At 42.2% G+C, this 20,675-nt stretch overlaps 1 protein-coding gene across 1 annotated transcript in view; it reads left to right on the top strand.

The window, feature by feature from the left end:
• THSD7B (thrombospondin type 1 domain containing 7B) overlaps positions 1–20,675 on the top strand; it is a 297,684-nt gene that overhangs the window by 262,258 nt on the left and 14,751 nt on the right. Inside the window, exons 17-21 of the mRNA XM_030241847.2 lie at positions 2,278–2,411; positions 3,086–3,239; positions 12,294–12,435; positions 13,836–13,951; positions 14,445–14,562. Of these exons, the coding sequence (XP_030097707.2) occupies positions 2,278–2,411; positions 3,086–3,239; positions 12,294–12,435; positions 13,836–13,951; positions 14,445–14,562 (664 nt within the window). The remainder of the gene's footprint in view (positions 1–2,277; positions 2,412–3,085; positions 3,240–12,293; positions 12,436–13,835; positions 13,952–14,444; positions 14,563–20,675) is intronic.

Genomic DNA, 20,675 nt, shown 5'->3' with positions numbered 1-20,675 from the left:
AAGATCTGGCCACCCAGCTCTTAACAGATCTTGCTTACTAAGTTTTACCATCCTTTATGCTGCTCTGTGAGGCACCTTCTCACTGGGCTGGCACCTGGCAGCCAGTTTTGTCCAAGCTTGGCTCTTTGCTCATTCCCTCTGTGATGAGGAAAAAACTGATCATGCCTCAAGCACCTGTTTCCCTCACTAATCGTCTCCTGTGGATGACAGGGTGTTTTGTCAGGCAACATGGGCAGGCTGTAGTTTTTCCTTCCCTCTGTGGAGCAGGGAAACTAATAAATACTCCCTGACTCTACATCTATCTCCTGGATGGATGTCTGTGGGGAGCACAAAGGCTTTGCAGTGCCTGAAGAGGGATTGCCGTTGTCCCTGGCACATGCAGGGATGTGGTGCAGGAGTGGAGGTGACAGGATGGTGGGGCAGGATGGTGGCTTCAGCTGTGTCCCAGCATCCATGGGCTCCCTGCTGGCTGATGCTGAGCCCAGGCTTGCTGAGTGCTGCTTTTCTGTGCTCCCTTGTACACCAGTTAATGATAATGAGCATGGCTGCTCAGCTAATTAGCACTGCTCGTGGTGCTGCTTGCTCAGTGTGGGAAGCTCAGCTCTGAGTGCACTTTGTACAATGCACAGACACCTGCACACTCTGGAGTTGGGCAAGTGCCAGTGCCTTGGTGCACAGTCCACAAAGAACCAGAGAGTGGCTTCACTTCAAATGGACCTTAAAGATCATCTCGTTTGCAGCTCCCCCATCATGGGCAGGGACACCTTCTGTTAGTTCAGGTTGCTCAAAGCCACATCCAGGTTTGTAATTTGTGCTTAACAATATGGTTAATAATATGGGCTTAGTAATAATGTGCTAATGGTATGACTGCCTTTGCCCCTTTTGTTCCCTTCCTTTTCCCCTCTGTGTGAAATGTGGTTCTCTTACTGCTTCATATTGTCCTTGCCTTCCCCAGTTCAAACTTTGATTTCCCTCTTTCCTGTTTACATGTTCTTCCTCTTTACATGTTTTCCACTTTTCATCATCTATTATTCTTCCTTCTCTGCTAAACTTATGCACAACCTACAGACAGACCCACAGTTAAAATTAGTGTCAGACATTTTCTGTTCTGAAGGAGTATTCCTTTTCAAGTTGTCTTCCTTCCATTTGAAATGAAGGTGATTTTCTGATGGGACACTAGTTCTGTTTTCAGACTGGTATCTCAATTTTCTTGTCTTCCCACCTCTAAAAGGTTACAAAGAGGATTTCTTTTTTCTTGTGGCCACAACATGTCTAGTCATAATCTGCTATTTTAAAACGAAGCTGTAAATCATTAAACATGTGTCTGAACCTTTTTTTTTTTGGGGGGGGGCTAGTTGGGAGGCAAGTTATTGATTTATAATTATTCTACAGGTGAGAATGAAAGGGCTTCACAGCAGCAAGGGTGTGGAGGTTTTGGTATGTGGAAGAAGAAATTTTAGGTGTGTTCTATTTTTCCAGGGCTGCACATTATGCTTCATGCAAAGCAACAGGGAATACTGTATCTTCAAATCAGCTTCTGCAGACAAACCAGATTCAAAATAAATAACTTTTATTCATCACTGTAATAGAACTGTTGATGCATTCATCTATTTAAACCTAAAAATCTGCTGAAGTGCTATATCTCAGTGTGCTGCTTTTAACAACCTGAATATCTGGCGCCTTTTATCAAGCTTTTGGCTGTATTTTTCTCCCTACATAGATACCATAGTTCAGGTGAACATGCTGTCATGTTTGATTAGGAGATATGTTAGAGATAAGTCACTTGCAGGCAAAAAAGCATTTACTGTTTTTGTGTATAAAAATGAAATTTGTAGGAGGCATGAAATTTCTTTCTTTTATGGTGAATGGCTTATACGAATGCATTAGAAGCAAAGGTAAATGAGTGCAGATTTTAAGTTTGTACCTGCTCAAACACAAAAGGATGTGGTACATACGATCTTGGTGAATGACATGTGATAGATTATCCTGAGAGCAGGCAGAGCAAATGAAATTGTAATGGAGTTCCTCTTCTGGCTGCAGGAAATAGCTGTTATTTATCCTGCTTCCAAAGATGCTGCATGCATACTGCTGTTCATTATATACTTAAAAATCCCTTGGCAAGTCAATAATGAATAAATGAACTTAAAGCCATTACAACAGCCTTAGCATGAGGAGTGTAAGCCAGGATACTTTTCAGTGTGCTTTTTTGTGGGTTTGTTCTGCAGACATGCTAACCTGGACAGTTCAGCTGAAGAGTTTGGTTCTTTCTCCTGTCAGGTACACGAGGCAGTCCCATGCTACAGTGAGTGCAATCAGTATTCCTGGGAAGTAGGACCGTGGTCTCCATGCAAAATCAACAGCGAACAAAATTCCCTCCACTGTGGAGAAGGAATACAAACGAGGGAAGTCAGGTGCGTGAAGACAAAAGCTCAGGTATTCCAGATCAAAAAGAGCTGGTATGTTCTTGCATAAAGCTGCAATATCTGGCCATCTGACAGCGGGTGTGTTGCTGAGTCCAGTGTATTGCAAATGAAAAGAAACATGTGTTTATGTGCCATGGTTTACAGGAAAAGCATTTCAGAGATGCAGCCTTGGTTTTCAGGAACACGGCATGATATTTAAATTAGTATTCTTCAACCTAAATGCCATGTATACATAAAGCTCCCTGAGGTGCAAAGCCTCCATATTTTGATTTGCTAACATTTTCCCCAAGTAATAGCACTGCATGCACCAGAGTGGCATTCATTATTACTGAATATTCATTCCCCAGGCATGGGGAAATGCTGAGTTATTTCCAAATGTTCAGATGTTACTAGCAGGAGCACTAAGATTTGTTCTCACTGGTTGTCACTTTCTGTTTGCTCCTTTGTCAGCCGATCAAAGTTAAAATCCCTCTGTATGAAGTAACAAAAGCATGTTGTGCACGTAGCTGATTTCCATTTGCATTAACATATGAGTTTTATTTTTTGGCCAGCCATGCTGCTTGTAGCTGTTGTCATGTCTATGTCCTGTATGGGGTTGAGAGAACTTGTTGATACCCATCGTGCCTGTGATACTCTAATTAAAATGTGTGCTTTCTGTGTAGGTGTGTGAGCACTGCTGAGGACCACAGTGAGGAGGCTGTGCCCAACGCTCTGTGCAGTCAGGCTGAGGTCCCAGAGGCAGTGCAGAAGTGTACCTTGTACTGTCCCAGTGAGTGTGCAGTGTCTGACTGGGGACAGTGGAGCCCGTGTCCGCAGGTAGGCTCTCCTGCCCGTGTCCCTGGCAGTGTTCCTCACGCAGCAGTCTTGCTTCTCCTTCAACTATTTCATGGCCTAGTTATTTTCTAGGAAAGTAAATTATTTTCTGAGGGATGTCAGGCTTAATAGATCCTGCCAGCATGGTTGAATCTGGAGATATTTATGTCTCTACAGAGACAGAGCTGTAGAAAGTTGGTTAGTGAAACACATAGTTATTACTGTGACAGTTGATTCAACACATCCTTCCCCTTGCTCTGCTGTGGGGAGGGCCCACACAAGCAGAGGGGGTGAAGGGACAGTATTCCAGCTGCTGAATGCCTTAGGAAGTGTTTGCAGGGGAGACCTCTGTCAGTGGTGCATGACTGCCATAACAACCTGCTTGTAAACCCTGGGGGTGACACTCCTCTGGACAGGTCTTAGTCCTGAGGGAATGACAGCTCTCCCCTCCCAACACACACTATTTCTGTCCAGGGTTTCCTCCTCCTCAGACACTTGGGGGAAGATTTGAGGCAGCAGCAGCAGAAGGGTATGACAGCAAGGTGCCTGAACAATTTGTCATGTCATGAAATACTCAAAACTTTGTGAATTATGCAGGGATTCAAGCCACTGCGAAGTGCTCTGTGTTTTCCTAAGTGTGCAAGATGGAAAGAAGTTGCAAATTCTGTATTATGAAAAGCCTCTGGCCTCAAACCACGTGACTTCAGATCTATTGTTTCTCCCTGATCAGTGTTGAAATAGGTGCCAGGTTTAATCTCGGAGGGGTTTTTTAATAGACTTGCTTGATGTATTTAAGTGACAAACACATATTCATTGCCCCCATGTTAACAGGGCCATTACCAAAAGTTGAGTGGTTATTGGACAGGTATTTATACTAGTGCTGACACAGGTAATTTCCTTCCATAATATTTTGTGTAGCATATCAATATACTCGGTAAGAACATGTCAAATAAAATCTTGTGTTTCATTTCCTGCGTTCACCTCCTCCTGAGCAGCGTGGCTTTGATGAAGTATAACACTCTTGCAACCCATACAAATGCTTGGATACCTTTCAGAGTCCCACTGTGGTTGGGCTTTTTCTTTGCCATTGACTTTTCCAGGCCTGGTTTTTCTTCATTTTCGCACACAGTGAACTGATGCAGAGACCCCTGAGGCTGTTGGGGGTCTCTCAGGTGCTTTGATGGCAGTCAGTTGGTTATGAAGGACTGCTTGAAGCTTTAAGCACCCTCATATCCTTAAGACACAGAGGCTTTTTTCCTGAAGGCTCCTCTTTTTGGCAATAGCAAAGCCTCCATAGCCCACAGAAGCAGGAAAGGGAAGCCCAGAGCTCGTGGGCTGCACTCCATCAGGCAGCACATCTCTTGGCAGGCACAGGGCCACATGCCACAGTCCCTGTGTCTCCTTGTACATCCCTTTGCCATGGTGGATGTTAATTCATAAATGTGAGGGCATCTGCATGCCAATGCAATTAACTGAACAATATGTTTTCACAAGCTGTTCTGTAATGCTTTGTTGTGAAACTGAGATGACTGTGTGCTGATGGAGCATGTGTTTCCATAGTTCTGTCCAGATACGAGAAGATAAACAGCTTGAAGTTTTATAGGCAAATAAAACCCTCCCTTTGATGAGTTTACTGCAGTGCTGTCTCCCTTTTACAGCTAGTTTGTGGTGGGTTTTGAGAGAGAACCACACAGCACAGTCCCTCCCAGGCTGCACATGCTCCACATCTCCAAGGCGAGTGTTGGGCTTGCTGTTAGTGCAGAATGGCTGTGCTGTGCCACTGGTGTGTCTTTGGTGGGTGTGGGGCAGGGATTGAGGGAATTACGGTGGCTGGAGTGAGGCACTGCCAGCACCAGGGTGATTAATGAACTTCCATCTCCTGAGGCACAAGGAAAGGTGGTCAGTTAGGACAGCTATGAGTTGAGGGACTCAAAAATTTCAAAAAATTTGGAAGATCACATCGTATTGTAAGGAAAAAGCAAAACTGTACATCCTGGCTGCTCTATTTCAAGCACATTTACATTTCATACCACAATAGCTGGCACTCTTTTAGTCATAGCACTCTTGAGGCAGCTGCCAAAGACCTTTCCAGGAAGTCTTCCTGTAGCTCTGGTCATGTTTGGCTTGCTGGAGATAAAAAGGATTTATGAAGCTTGACAAATTCTAGTTGGTAAAAAATGAACGATCACAATTTCGGCCTCGTCTTTGCCTGAGGAGCTTTTTGATTTGAGATATTTACCTAAGATTTTGGTCAGGTGAGAATTCTTTTCCAGTCGCTTTGGTGTTCTGCTCATGTTTTACAGTGTTGATAATAAATTCATCCTGATAGCAGAATAACTAACTCTTATCAGCTGAATATAAAAAGGCCTTTTAGATTATCCGTTGTACCTTTGTCAATATGTCATTGTACTCTGGATACTTTCTAGGGTATTACTTGGTTTTATCTTGTAGCAATATTCTTCCCATGTGAGTTTTCCACTTTCAGGATGGTAAATGATCTTGAATCGTGTTGAAATCAATGAGTCATAAAGGTGGCGACTGCTTTGTCAATGGAAAGTATTTCCTTCAATACTTTTTTCTCCTAAAACATTGTATTTGTTCTACCTCTTTTGGCTGCATTTCCCTTTTGCTTTTAAACGTTTTTGTGGTCTTTTATAATTTCAGATGCTCCCACAATTCTTTTATGTGTGTTTTTCAACTGAATTACGTATTTTGCATCTTGATTATGGTGCTATTTAACACTGCAACACAAAGGTAAATTTTAATGTTTCATCTAATGGTCAGAAATGAAGCTGTCAGAAATACAATGCCTCAAGGTTGCTTTGAGGTTTTGCCTCTCTACTGGATTCAAGAATTCCGTAGTCACTGAATTAAATCTTCCCTATTATTCTCACTTTTTCTATTGAGAGAAGTAAATTCAAAATGGTTTTCCCTGTGGTTGAAGACTATTCTTTTGGCTTATAATGTTTTGTTCTTTGTCACTAAGTAACATCCAAGTGACTTAAATATCAAGCTTTAAAGTCATTTAACGTAACAGTTTGAAGCTTGCTAGGTAAAAACAGCAACAAAAAAGCCAAAAATAACAAGGGGAAAAAAACCCAACAAAACCCACAAGGAAATTAGGTTGACTTGCATTTTGCTTAAGAGATTTCATATTTGTTCCTGGGACAATAGCCTGTTCAGTCAGACATCATCACTTGATTGCTCAAAGACCCAGCTAAACAATCTGGGAACTGAAATCCTGTCATCTCTGTCACATATTCAGTAATGGAATAACACACACACTTCCTGTGGCGTCTCGACTTTGTATTCACCTGACTTGGAAATGTAATTAATTGACTTCAATTGAATTCATCAAAGCATTCTTAAAAAGAGTTAATATGCGAGTGGTGCTACAAGTCCCTGAAATAATTACCTCAAATCTATTTCGTTAGCTCTCTGTCGGCGGATGGCTGTCGCAGCCCCCGGTGTGGATTGGAGTGGCCTCCTTGCTTGCCTCAGCTGTTGGCATTTCCAGCAGCTAATTCCAAGAGGTCTGAAATTAGTTAATTATAGGGGGTTGTGTGTGTGGTGAGTGAGAGCAGCTGTCTCCATTTCAGCGAGCGTTTTCCTCACGGATCGATGGCGATGTGCCGCGCTCGGGACTTGCGGCAATTGAGTTGTTATTCCCTGGAATCCACGGGGGGAGTGGGACACCCACAACTGACCGGATTAAAAGTGTCACCCAGCGATCCACAGAGCTCTCAGCTCTGCAGTGACTTTCCTTGTCGATGCAAGCTGGAGTTGTTACAGTTTGGAAATGCCAACTGGAAAGGAAGTTGTGGACTCCTGTAGACTCTGGGAGTCACTGTGTGGATTACGAAGGTCTCCATCACAACTGGGGCCTGAACACAGAACAGGCAAGGTTGGAAGGGACCACTGGAGGTCATCTAGTCCTTTCTTTTCAAGCAGGATTCCCCAGAGCACGTTCCTCAGAATTGTGTCCTCAGACAGCTTTTGGATATCTCCAGAGGAAACTCCCCAGCCTCTCTGGGTTTGGCACGTAAGTTTGGTGGAGGAGCTGCAGTGTGAAGGCTGTGCTGAAGAGTGAGGCTTGCACAGAGCTGCCTTTCTAGCCCAAGAGATAACTTATTCAAATAAAGCACGAGGATTATGCTGGTCAAGGCTTTTTGGAAGAACATGCAATGCTCCTTATGCATAGCTGTGACTTGGATGTTTTTGTATGTCTTTGTCAAAAAAAGTGGGTAACTGCTGTATTTTTTAAATTCATTGTTTTATTTTTATTAATCTTTTAAACAATCCCTTTTTAAAGTTATTTAAGTAACAATTCTATGTGGAGGCAGGCAAGGTTTCAGAACCTGGATGCATCTGAAAAAGAAAATTTATGCAAATGCATTTTCATTTCAAAAGACTGCTCGTGTTATTGTAAATGGCTTGTTAAATTGTTACAAAACATCCACACTGGCATGAACAATGTAATGGTTCATTGCTCTGTTAAAAATATTCAAATACGGTTGCTGCCTTTGCATTTACCTTATTTTAAGGTTGTATGTTTGCTTATGAATAGCCAGTAAAGAATAATGCAGCCAGCTATTTATAGTGCAGGAGGCATTATACAAGCTGCTTGATAAATTAAACAGCTTAAAGGGCCCTGTAATGGATTACAGCCTCTGTGCTGTACAATTATGATGCATATGAAAGCCTGGATCAATGAACAGCTCCTAAATTCCATCCCAAAGAGGGTCTAATAGTGTATATTAATGTGTGATATGTTAACAGCTCTTAGACTGGAACTTAGTTTCATAACCTTGCAGCTTTATTTTATTTTATACCCTTCTCTTCCAGAACAAACTTCCTGTGCTTTGTCAGTTCTGTGATTGTCTGAAGCAAAGGCTGGGTGCATCCTTTGTGTATGTTTTTGTCCCTCACTTTTTATGTTAGCTTTAAATAGTGACAAGTGGTCATGGTGAAAAAATAGCTTTGGCTAAAAGGAATACTTAAAAATGCAGTAGTCAATAGTGCCAGAAATTTCCCCATAGAACCAAGATGGCTGTTATAATTTCTAAAAGGTCCTTTGAGAAAAACTTTGATTTATTCCTGCCTTAACATTTTATGGACCTCTCATTGCTTTAGCGTATTTTGTTTCTGTAGTGGTTTATATAATCTCACCTGTGGATCTGTGGCTCTAGCTCAACTTTTCATACTATATGGAAAAGAATAATGGAAATGGTGAGATTTAATACTATAAAGTAGGCTGGAAGGGTACAGTTATACCCATAAAGAAACCTCCTGTCTATAGACAACATCCTACTGCTGTAGGCTATTGCTGTACCACCTGAGGTGGCACCCCATTATTATTTTCATCAAGAAATTCTGTTCCTGTTACCAGTTCCAAAGGATGCATATGCCAGAATTCCACACCCCATTGCTTACAGGCATCAACAAAGAATCTGAACAAGCAACATAGTCTGGAAAACTTATCAGCCAAACTGATTTGCACCTGATCTTGAAGGTACATAGAGATCTCCAGGCCTCTGACCTTCCACCTCTGTGCACCACAGCTGCCTCCATTTCTTAGGACTTGTTTTGTCTCCTATTATTTATGGCCAGTGGGCACCCATAGTCATTGTCCTTCCTTGATCTATAAATCTTTATTCCTAGTCTGGGTGGTGTCAGAAGTGGGTTTCAGTTTCCCAGAACAGGGAACATTTGCTGTTACACCTATTTTTATCCCATGGTTACATTCCAAATTTTCCCAACTATGGAAACCAGTTAAGGGATTTATAACCACAGGCATAAAGTAAGTATCATGAGCATAAAAAGATGATCTCAGAAATACAAGTCAAACTCCCACTCCTGAACACATCTGTTGTTGGCACCTGCCTTTCCTTATGCTTCCACTGTGGAAATGTTGGCTGATGCTGAGCACAAACCAGTTGCAATAGCCTCACAGAAGGTAATGGCTGACTTAATGTAAAAAATAATTTTAAAAGCTTCATCTGTCATCAGTGAAAGCACTAGTTACTAATAGAGCAGCAGAAAGTGAAATAATGTCTTTGGAAGTGGAGCATCCACTCAGCGGGAAGAGAGGAGTTGTAAATGAAGATACTCAGTAAAACATTGCTGAATCACAGTGGGCTTTATTTATTTAAAACCCCAGAAGCTGTGGATTCATGCATGCTTGTGATTAGAAACTTGGATCCCTTGGGCAGACCCAGCCTTGATCCATGTACCTGAATGACACCTTCACTGTTTTGTAAGGAAGATTACTTGAGCAGTCAAATTAGTTTGGTCATTTTCTTCATTTGTGAGAATATTCAGAATCAACCTGTTATCCTCCTTAAATATTAATCCCATGGTAATTTCTTACTTTAGGTACTCAAGAAATATTTCTTTCTTTTGCTGCCTTCTCTCTAAATTGATGGCTGCCTTTTCTGTCCTGCCTCCTAAACCTGTGGTTTGCCATTGGTGGTGATTGGTTTTGCTCTCAGCATTTTCTAATATCCACATTCAGGACTAGACATGCCCCTTGGCATTGCTTGTTAGTACCCTCAGCATCTCTCCACTGGCAACAATCCCTCTTCTTTACTTTCACTGTTCACATCCCCTAATGATATCGAGTCTGCCAATCCATTCCCCAACCTTTGCTATGCCATAAATATTTGATTTTTTTTTTTTTCCCAGCCTGGGTTTTTGGAGGGGTCCTGCAGGAACTGTGCACCCAAGCCCATTGAGATTTCAGGGTAGCTGGATACTCAGCTCCCTCTTGCTCCTTTGAAAATTCCAGCTTTCATCTTTCTCTTTGCAAGTCATTCCCTCCTGCTGCTTACTCAGTTCCATATATATTTGGCTCAGTTTTTTACATGGTTAACTTGAAAGAGCAAGGGCAGAAAATCAATTATAAAACGAAATTGACTTCTCAATTGACGTTAAGAGAAATTCAACAAATAATATTACAGGATATTAGTTACAGTTTGCCAACTTTGAATTTTTGTATGTTTCCCATGTCCTCAGCTTGATTAAATGAATTCTTTTCCTGCAGAGATTCCCTATTATTCAAAACTAGTAAAAGTGGGGGGCTTATTGCATCAGCTCTGGCTTCTGAGCACCATGGCTCATCAGCACAGTGAGAATTCTGGCTTCAGAGCATCAGTAAACCAGTTGTTTGTTTGGATCCTGGCAAACACCAGATAGATTTTGACCTGTTAGACTGGTCTGCTGCCTACCAGGAGGAAATCTGAGAGGGAAAATGGTCCTGCCAGCCAGGAAAGCTCTGGGGCTCTGTGGCAGCACTGGGCTGCAGCAATGTCCTATAATTGAGCACAGTGGGTGCCGTGCTGGACAGGGGAAAAATACTATTTTATTCAAAGAATTTACTTATCTACAAATGAGGCATATTTTCTGTCTGCAGGTTCTTATTTTAAAGGGAGCAAAAGCTGGTGTTACTGAGCTGGCACAGACAGCTTCTGTCACAGCATCCATTGATTTTTTTTTTCCCCCTTGGTAACATAATTCAGAGAAACATTAATTAGGAGTAGCTGCTGAGATACATGCTTTGATTTTTTTCCGTAGTCATTTTGCTTTATTGGCAAATCATTTAAGTTATTAGTGTTAGTTGTGAGAATGAACAATCAGATTAGTTGTGAAAAAGGCAGTAAACTATTGGTAAACACTTAGCATAGGTTTAATTTTCAGATAATTAGAAACAATTGGGTATTTTAGCTGACCAAGGGTATTCAAATAAGATTACCATTTAAAATGATTTGACAAGGTGTGTGTCAGCAATAAAAATGTAATGGATTTTCCTCCATGTAGTGTAAACATAAGGAAATAGGCCCTGACAATGTATTTTAAAACCAGACCAGACTTTTTTTTCCCATTTGTTCTGATATTTATTCTGTTCTGTTTTGTTGTCATCTCTGCAGCTAATCCAGTTTACAGCAGCCTGAGATCCAGATTTATGCTGCAAGGCCATTACATTTCCCTTTAATATTCACAATACAGGAATTATCCACACTTCCACCCATGCAGTGTTCAGTGTTTGCAGGCTGTTTGTTGCATGGTAATAAGCCCGTGGTTTTAAACTGTTAGTTATTTTTTGTAATTATAGTACTCTGTAGAAAAATCATGTTTTAAATCCCCAAGCATTTATGAAAATGTGGTTCTACATGCATTGTTTTGGGGTTTTTTGTTTTGTTTTCTTTGCTGTTCCTGAGCAATCCTAATGAGAAACTGTTAGGAATTAAATGGGTCATCTTGTTCAATAAATGGTGGTGAATACTTTTAATAAGGGATTTATTTCCATTAGGTTTGCTGTGACCACCTCCACTTCAACCTTTTCCTGTTACTGGATTGTGGGAAAATAGCTCTGTGCTGCAGTGCTGTGAGAGTGAGGATCAAGGGCTGCTAAAGACAAACAGTTTTCATGCCTGTGATGCACAAATAGAAATGAAAACCTGCCTCAGTTGGTTCCTATTCCTGTGAAAATGTAAACAATCAATCCTGGTTTATAGGCAGCTGGACATCAGTATTTGGTGTCTCATACTCTGAAGTCACCTCGTCTTGTCAGCATCATAACTGATATGCAATTACAAGTGTCCTTCTTTGAAATGAGTGCTTTGCTGTAACATCAGATACTACTTAAAGATGCATTAATTGTGACAAAAATCCTGTCCTGTTATTCAGTACTGTGGCATTTTACTGGAAGTCTTGGAAGGAGGTGCAAAGCAGGGCACAGCAAAGTGGTGCAGTCTTTATCCCATTTTCCCCAAGGATCCTTACCAAAAAACATGGAAAAAATAGTGTAGCAGGGCTAAAATAGCCAAATCTGGGTGGATAAAAGATGACTTTTCCTGGATTCTTAACTTTGAACCACAGTTCTTTTCTTTCATGTGCTATTAAGTGTAGTTAGAGCAGGAATGGGATTGTATCCTACCTCCATGTGGCCATGGATGTGCGTGAGCAGCCCTGGTCTGTGGGTCTGTGTGATTTCCTGGGGTCAGTGATGTCTGTGTGATTTACTGGGGTCTCTGTACTGTCCATCCCTTCTCTGTCCAGGTGTGTGACCCCAATATTATGCAAATCCGAACCCGCCAGGTGCTGAGGTCTCCGCTCAGTTCAAAGGCCTGCCCTGAAGAGTCACAAATGAAGCCATGTATTCTTAATCAAAATTGCTTCCAATACCAGTACAACCTAACAGGTAGGTACAAATTTTCAATATACCCTCAGTATGTGTTTTTAGTTATGTTTGCTTGTGGTGTTGGTTAAAGCCTTGACATCGTTGGTCTCAATAAAGTTAATTACACGCCTACATTTTTACACATTAGTGGACAAATGCACAATTTCTGTATTTAAGTTGTTCTTGTGAGTACATTGGAAATAAAGCATGCTAAATGGGATTTTCAATGGGTTATCAACATAATTAATTACAAAATTCCAATTTAAAAAGTGTCATCTGTGTGGTTTCGGTGAAGCCAATAATACCAACAGAAATCTGCTTTGGAGGTTATATGAGTTATAAGGATGGGCATAGGACATTCAGAGCAAAATGCATCATTTAGGACCTTAGAAGCAATTGGTTCTGTTGCAAACAAATGAACAAAACAAAACTGAAAAATTCCTTTTGTTTTGACCAGCTGAAATAAATGAGAAAGGCATACAGAGGAGAGATCTAAGAGGGGTTTGGGGGCTGGTGGGAAGGGAGAACAAAGCAAGATAAAATATATGAATATAAACTCAGCCTCTTTGTAATAAAAGCCCTAGAAACACAGGCAGCAGGATGATGCCTTTTTTATCATCACATTTCAGAAATGCAGAACATTTATGTGTTCATGTTTATCAGAGGTGGAAGACACAAAGTAATAGTTTTTCTTCTCATCCTTCTTATTTATTGGTGGTGTATGGAAATTTTAGTGGCTTCTGTTATGCTTTCTGTTTATTTTAAATGGTGTTTTAAACCTTATTTCAGTTTAGTTGTATTCCGACCAACATAATTTCAGACACGTAATAAGATATTAATTTCCTTCCACTAGAAATACTGCTTTTATTTCATGACTATTAGAGTTTAGTTTTAAATAATGGATAGCTTTGCCTGGAGACAAAAACAGGTTAAACCAGAGTTCCCCTTCAGAAACTTCCCCAGCTGCTTTATCAAAGTGGAATTTTACTTCAGACAATAGAGTCTTGTACCTGTGCCAACTGGATTGAACTGATAGCCTTTATCAGTGTTCAGCATGTGCACTCTGATGTAGCGGTGTCATCACGGGATACGGTACGGGCTGCGGGGAGAACGTGTCTGCTCTGAGGCTTGCCTGGCTTTGAGAACAACTTTCTTTTGCTGGGGGGGTGTTCTTAGCTGTGGGATGCCCTGCTGCTGTGGGTGAAGGTAACACCCATGTTCAGGGTTTCAAAGCCAGGCTGGATGGAGCTTTGAGCTACCTGGTCTAGGGGAAGGTGTAGTTGTGTAGTTCCAATCCCCACGGCAGGGCATTGAAACTACACAACCCCTAAGGTCCCTTCCAAGCCATTCTGTGGTTGTATGATTCTGTGCTGAGTGTAAAGCTGAGCTGCAGCAGTGCACCCTTTGCTTTGTGTCTGCAGGCTGGAGCGGGTGCCAGCTGGGTGCCAATGCCACCTGTGGCCATGGCGAGCGCCGCCGCCTCCTGAGCTGCCGGCGCAGCGACGGGGCCACCGTCAGCATGCAGCTGTGCCAGAGGGTGAGCAGGCTGGGACACACCCAGAAGTTGAATCCCTGGGATTCCAGATGGATGGGGACCTCCTGAGCCACGCTAAGACATTCCCCATAAATGGGGAAAAGGTTTTGTATGGTGCTGGGAGCGCCCAGCTGGGGGCTTTGGGAAACAGAGGGGTGCCCGTGGGTGGTGTCACTCCTTGACTCCAACACACGGGGCATGGCTACCAACCCTGCATCCCAAAGGGCTACCAACCCTGCATCCATGGGGACCAGGGTGGGGATTGTGTCCTGCTGTTGGAAATTTAGGGTTGTTCTTTTGGAATGAGAGTCAAACACTGAGGGATGCTTAGATGTGAAACTCTTCAACACTGAAGCAGCATTCCCCCACTTCACCCTCGGGAAAGCTCCCTGTAACACCACTGGTGTTCTGCTGGTGCCCCACAGAGTTGCTGCCAGCTCATGTTGGGTGCCTGGCTGGGGCCTGGGGAGCTGATGTCTGTGTTTCCCTGTCACAGCTGCACCTGGAGAAGCCTGTGCCCACGAGCAGCCGGTGCGTGGTGGGGTGTGCCGTGGACTGCCAGCTCTCCCCGTGGTCAGCCTGGTCGCAGTGCTCCCACACGTGCGGCGCCGGCGGTGAGTCCCTGCCTGCCCTCCTGCCCCCCATAGCTCAGGAGGCAGCACACACAGCACCCACAGGCCCAGGTGGGCTCAGGCAGTCCCTGAGTAGGGGTGCAGAGCTCAGGGATAGCCTCGAGCCACACCTGAATCCTCCAGAGGTGGTTTTGGACACTCTCAAGGTCCTGAGGTGTTTAGAGTAAAGCAGGCTATTTTCAAAGTACTCTAAAGTGAAAAATGCAACTTAGGGAAAAAGTAGTCAGATGTCTGGAGGATTATTTATTATCTAATTCAAACTCTCAGAATTCAGTCACAGCAACTGTTAACCCCAGAGATGGGGAGTATATAAAACTAGCAAAGAGCTTGGGCGTGTTAAAAGATTCTGAAGAGATTAATAACTAAATACTAATTCTCTGGTGAAGTAATTTTTAGGAACGTAATTGTATCTATTGAAGAAAACACACAAAGACTATTTTTCATCATTTAGTGTATGCCTCCGTCTTGCATCCACAGGTCCCTTAACACTTCCATGACCCCAGTACCTTCAGCAAGACTTTCTATAGCCAGTAGGGCTCACCAGCATACAAAAGTGAAAGGATTAAGACCTTTTTCAACTTATGTGATTTAAAATACCTTTTGAGTATTGACATGAGGAAATGCATTGAAGGTTTTATTCTCAATAAGCTTGGGATTTTATTTCCCAGGCCTCTGATGTGCATTAGATGTACAGCTAATGGTCTTTAAGATTCAAAAGCCATAATGTATATTTGAATCAAATTCACTTAAGGTCAAAAAGAAAAAAGCTCTTAACTTCCATAAAATGATTCCTTCAAATGGATTCCAGAGATCAAAGTGTGTTACAGAAAAAGCTTAATATTTGGATTAGTGCTGTTCTTTCTTTGCTGAGCTTTTAGCCCGTTTGTGAAGTAGGGCTTTCTTAACAGAAATGAATAATTCATGGACAGTGTTTTAACAACAACACACTGGGAGTACTATTAATTCCAAATTTTTTTTTCTTTAAAATACATTTTGGAGTGTTAATGCTTGTGTTGCTGAATAAACTTAATTTAATTTTTTGAGTGTTCTATCACTTACTAAGTTAAACAGAGTACAGTACAAAGGCAGGTTGTAATGTTTTTCTGGCTTTTAGCATGCTTAGAGAGCAGCTCACCCTATGTAGTACCTGAAGATTTTTTCGTCCTGAGCTCTTATATTTCATAGTTTGAAAAAGGAGGTACTTGAGTGAAGATGTGCCTTGTATTTGGCCTCTGATCCCGAAATGCTTGTGCAAATTCCAAAGACTGGTTAAAAAGCTGCCAATGAGCACAAGGAGTTACTTCATGTCCTAAATCAGAGGAAAGCTGGAAACATTTGTGCCTTGCTGAAAGAGACTTTCCAGTGGGTGCCAAACCTCATTGAGGCTGCTTGAACCACGCAGTCAAGCCCAAGCTCAGCCTGGTTTAGGGGTCATCCCTGATCCTCAAGGACCATAACCCTGCCATACTGCTGGTGAGAGCTGTCTTGTACAGGCCACTGTACTGCTGCTGTTGTTTAACTTGGATTTAAAAGCTGGAGATACTCTTCTGTGAGCCTACAGCAGCTAAGCAGCCGGGAAAACTGTCTTACAAACTGTCTCATGAAGAAGCCAAGTTTTGCTCAGTCCTTCTCTACCACTTGAACAACTTTGCAGGGACCCAAGAGTCTTCTGAACCTCATGCCAAAGCAGGAGCATCAGTGAAATGGAAGTGCTCTTCATCCAGGTTATTCAGAGCATGCATTTTATTTTCCTACAGTCTCAGTCCTAATCTGACTTTTGCTGTATCAACTCAGGAGTTGGAGCTACTCTGGACCAAACATCCCTGGTGGAGTGACCTTGGCACCAGTCCTGTGGCAGTGACCCTTGTGTGGTTCCAGCAGCACAGACAGTGTCACTCCAGCTGCTTCACTGAGTGCCAGTGGGTTGTAAATACTCCTGGATGATAACAATAACACAGAAGATTTTACTTGTGCACTCATCTGTGGGTGGTGCTTCAGAGGAACACAGCAAGGGTTTCCAGCCAGAAGGGTCATGGACCAGGACACCTTTGAAGTCACCCTGGGTTTCTCATGGGCATTCGTGGGAGTAGGATGGAGCCTCAAATTAGATAGGAAAAAACAAAGGATGACAATAAATGAGCTGTGGGAATTGGCTGTGGTAAACACTCATAACTGCTTCCCTTTGCCAGTAATTGCCCAGTGTTTGGTACAGCTAAAATGCAGGGCTTAGGTGCTTAGTGTGCAGAAATAACTCACAGCAAGGGGAATGCAGCATTACTGGGTCAGCTCACAATATTTTGGGTTTCTGGCTTTTTTTGGAGAGCATGCAAAAGCACCATAAAAGACTTCAAAGAGAAACATAATTTAAATATAATTCAGGTCAAAATTTAGCGTTGCTGGATGTGTGTTTTCACCTGGCTTTTTACTCAGGCATTGATGCTAGCATTTTTATTCTGTTCTTTTCCAGTTACAGTTTGATGTAATATATTTTAATGGGTGGTACCTTTACTCAGGTGTTATTTTATGGAATAATGCATTTAAACGTGAAGTGGTGCTGCTGTGCATGTGGTGCTGGCATCTAACACAGTTGTGCTGCACAGCAGCCAAAGGCTAATATATTGATTTTTATGAATGATGATGAATAAAGCAGATCTCTCTTTCCTGCCTGTGCTGAGCCTGTAGAGATGTGTAACTGATGTTTGCCTGTTGCAGCTGTAGTTCTGGGCTGCATCTGCTCAGAATGCTGGATAGGGCTCTAGGCTGACACTGGGTTATATATAAGGTTCCTTATATCAGTTGCTGTACTGCTATGAAAAGATGTATGGAGCTGCTTTAATGGATGATGCTTCCCTGGCCTGAACCAAAGTTACTGGAAAGATGTTTTGTAAGGATAATCCCCAGCAAATTGAGTTTCCTTTGTTAAGGCAAATGAATAGAGGAGGATGCTGAATTTTTCTACAGAAACATTTTCCAATCTCACACGGCTTCTCTCAAGTTCTCCAACAGGACTGCTCAACTATAAAACCACCTTCAGCTGTGCTTTGCCACTTACAAAGCTGACTTTATCAGATTAATTACAGGATTTACCATGTTGCTGTTCCTTACTCAGTGCTCAGACCCCCAGGACCATAGCAGGCTGCAGAGATGTGAATCCCAGCACCAGAGTGACCTGTGGGGTTGAAGTGAAGGGGCACAAGAATGCACACAATGGAAAAATGTGGTTGTTGTATTCTTCCCTGGATCATCACCAATTTGGGAAAATATTTTTTGCCTTCTGAAGAAGAATTCCTTGTAATGCTTTCTCCCTTGCTACTCAAACTTGGCAAGCTCCAGTCTGGCAGTGGGAGATGTTGCTGGGGATGCCCCAGTGCTGCTGGAGGGCCTGGCAGTGGGAAGGGGATGAAAAGCCCTATTGATCACCTGCCCCACGTGCTTGTGACTGGACCTAATCTGACCAGGGCTTATTTCAGTACCTTGGTCCCTGCTCTGATCTTGTGGTTCCTTGACAGAGCTGTGTTTTATGTGCTCTGCTCAAACTCACTGAGCTGCTTACAACATGTTGGTCATTGGGACTGGGATTAACTGTAGCAGCAATTTGAATCTTCTGGGTTTCAGCCATGACACATCACTTTGTGGAGATAAAGTGCAAGTAATGGCAAGAGATTTTTTGGGGGTAAAAAAATCTTACTCTTCTGATTTGAAAATATAATCCTATATTCCTGAGATGCAATTCTTGCTGCTGACACAAAACAGAATTTTAAGTGACCAGCATTAACAAGACTGGCCTCTTTTGTTTTTTCCCTTTCAAAACTAATTTGAGGATATGAAGAAATGTTTATTTTCAATTTCAGCACACTTTTGTCTCACATAACATTGCAGAGCAGAGGAATCAGAGATGTGGCCAATTAATTGGAAAATTAGAGAAAAATTCAAAGGAAAATGAAAGAAATAACTAGGATTGCTTCAACTCTTCTAGAGTTTGTATTGGGAACAAATTAATTTCAGATGCAGTGAGATGCTGTTCTGCATAGGCAGCGAAAGATAAGCTATTTAAAAAGAAAAAATGGAGTGTTTCTGCTACTTGAGTGGTAATTGAGCACCTAGATAACGTTTTTGGAGTAAAAAAAATGTAGAGCCTTAAGAAACTCACTGCAAGAATTGTGCAAAGAAAGGTTTCAATGAAATTTCTTCCTTCAGTTATTCATTCACAGTGTTAAAAAAAAGTGCTAGACTGAGTCAAGCCTGACCACTGGGACTGTAGTGAGTTTCAGTAGTTTGGATAACCAACTGTAGGAAACCAAAATGGGAAGAAAAGTTGTTAATTCCTCTTTCTGTTCAATGATCTTCCCGTTTACATATTGCTAGAAACATGTTAAACAGAGTGTACAAAAGGAAATTATTTAGTTAATTAAAATAGCTTGATGAATGCTTCAGGCTTTCGAGTCCCTCCTAATGAAATTACATCTTTTAACCTTAGGAGACCTCCTTTTCCTTAGCTCCATGCAGGGAGCTGGTGCCTGGCAGGGTGTCCCAGAGCCCTGCAGCTACAGGCTTCCCACTGCTTCCCAAAGAGCCTTTTCCATTGCTCACCAACACTCAGCATTCAGCATTTAGACTAATTTGGCAAATTTGATCTGTGCCTGAAGAGGAGGGAACAGCTAATTTCAGCCAGTTGGGCTGGGGAGAGCTGTTGTGGTGTTCATCCAGCAGCAGGCTGGGAGATTCCTCTTCCCTTGCTCTGATCTCCCAGTGAACAACAGGACCTTTCCCTTTCCCTTTCCCTTTCCCTTTCCCTTTCCCTTTCCCTTTCCCTTTCCCTTTCCCTTTCCCTTTCCCTTTCCCTTTCCCTTTCCCTTTCCCTTTCCCTTTCCCTTTCCCTTTCCCTTTCCCTTTCCCTTTCCCTTTCCCTTTCCCTTTCCCTTTCCCTTTCCCTTTCCCTTTCCCTTTCCCTTTCCCTTTCCCTTTCCCTTTCCGCTTTTCCTGTCCTCTCCTCTCCCATCCTTCTCCTCCTCCTCCTTCTCCTTTCCTTGTTCCTTTCCTTCTTCCTTTCCTCTCAGCTGGTAGGATTTTTTCCACCTCCTAAGTACCAGATTCTGTGATGGCTGAATGCACAGTCATGTGGGTAACAGCTTTTATCATCACTTCTGTTACAAACTCCCCAGGTCTGGGGGATTAAAACTGGAAAAGGAAGAAGTCTTAAAATTGGTTTTAATGGCTTTAAAAACAGAATTCAGTGGGTCAGAGCAAGGGAATAAAGGTAAGAGAGCTTGCTAAATTATCCATCAGTGCATTTTCCAGGTGTGTCTGCTTTTAATTTTTATTTGCTAAAATGTTTTGCTCTGTGGATAGTCACGATGACAGATATCAGAGATGTGCCTTACACCTGCAGTGTCCTTAATTAAAAATCATGTGCATAAATAGCTGGGAGAGGGATCTGGCTGGGTATTGCAGCCTCCCTGTTTTGCAGGGTGTTTGCTCCCCCTCCAGACTTCCCTCTGCTCACAGAAGCAGCTGAAGGGCGGTGAGCCAAAAGGGAAAGCTCCACCACAGCACCTTATCTCTTCCTTTGCACTGGTTAGCAATTACCACTCGCCTCTGCCTTGTTGTATTCGTCTGCCCTTACTGTCCAGACCTTCCAGTTTTTAACTCAAATCCACACATATTAAAAGACAGGGCAGAAATTTTATCCCCAGCACAATCTTCTGCATCCCACCGCATAAGGGCTTTTTCTTTTCCACTTTTCTTTTTAATTGGAGATGGAATTCTAATTGAAACATTTTGAGTGAAAACATTCCTGGACATAAATGGACAGCAAAGGAGGCAGAAATGGAATTGCTGTAAATTTAATGAATATATTCAGTTTTATTAGTTCAAAAGTAGTACCATAATTGCTTTTTCCATTCAGTGGCTGAAGAAGTTTTCACCAATAATAAATAGGTTTTTTAATGGAAATGGTAGAAGTGGTTATGGATGGTAATAGCCACTACAGTGTTTGCAGTTTTCAAATTAAGTCCACATAATTGCTCATAAAAAGAAAATTTCATTTGTTAAAAATCTCCGGAAACATATTGAATGTGTAATGGTAGAAATGCTGC

Source organism: Serinus canaria, chromosome 7 (genome assembly GCF_022539315.1).
Source record: "Serinus canaria isolate serCan28SL12 chromosome 7, serCan2020, whole genome shotgun sequence".
In the NCBI taxonomy this organism is placed as follows: Eukaryota; Metazoa; Chordata; class Aves; order Passeriformes; family Fringillidae; genus Serinus; species Serinus canaria.
Note: the sequence above shows the minus strand (reverse complement) of the source record. Positions and strands in the feature narration are given on the sequence as shown.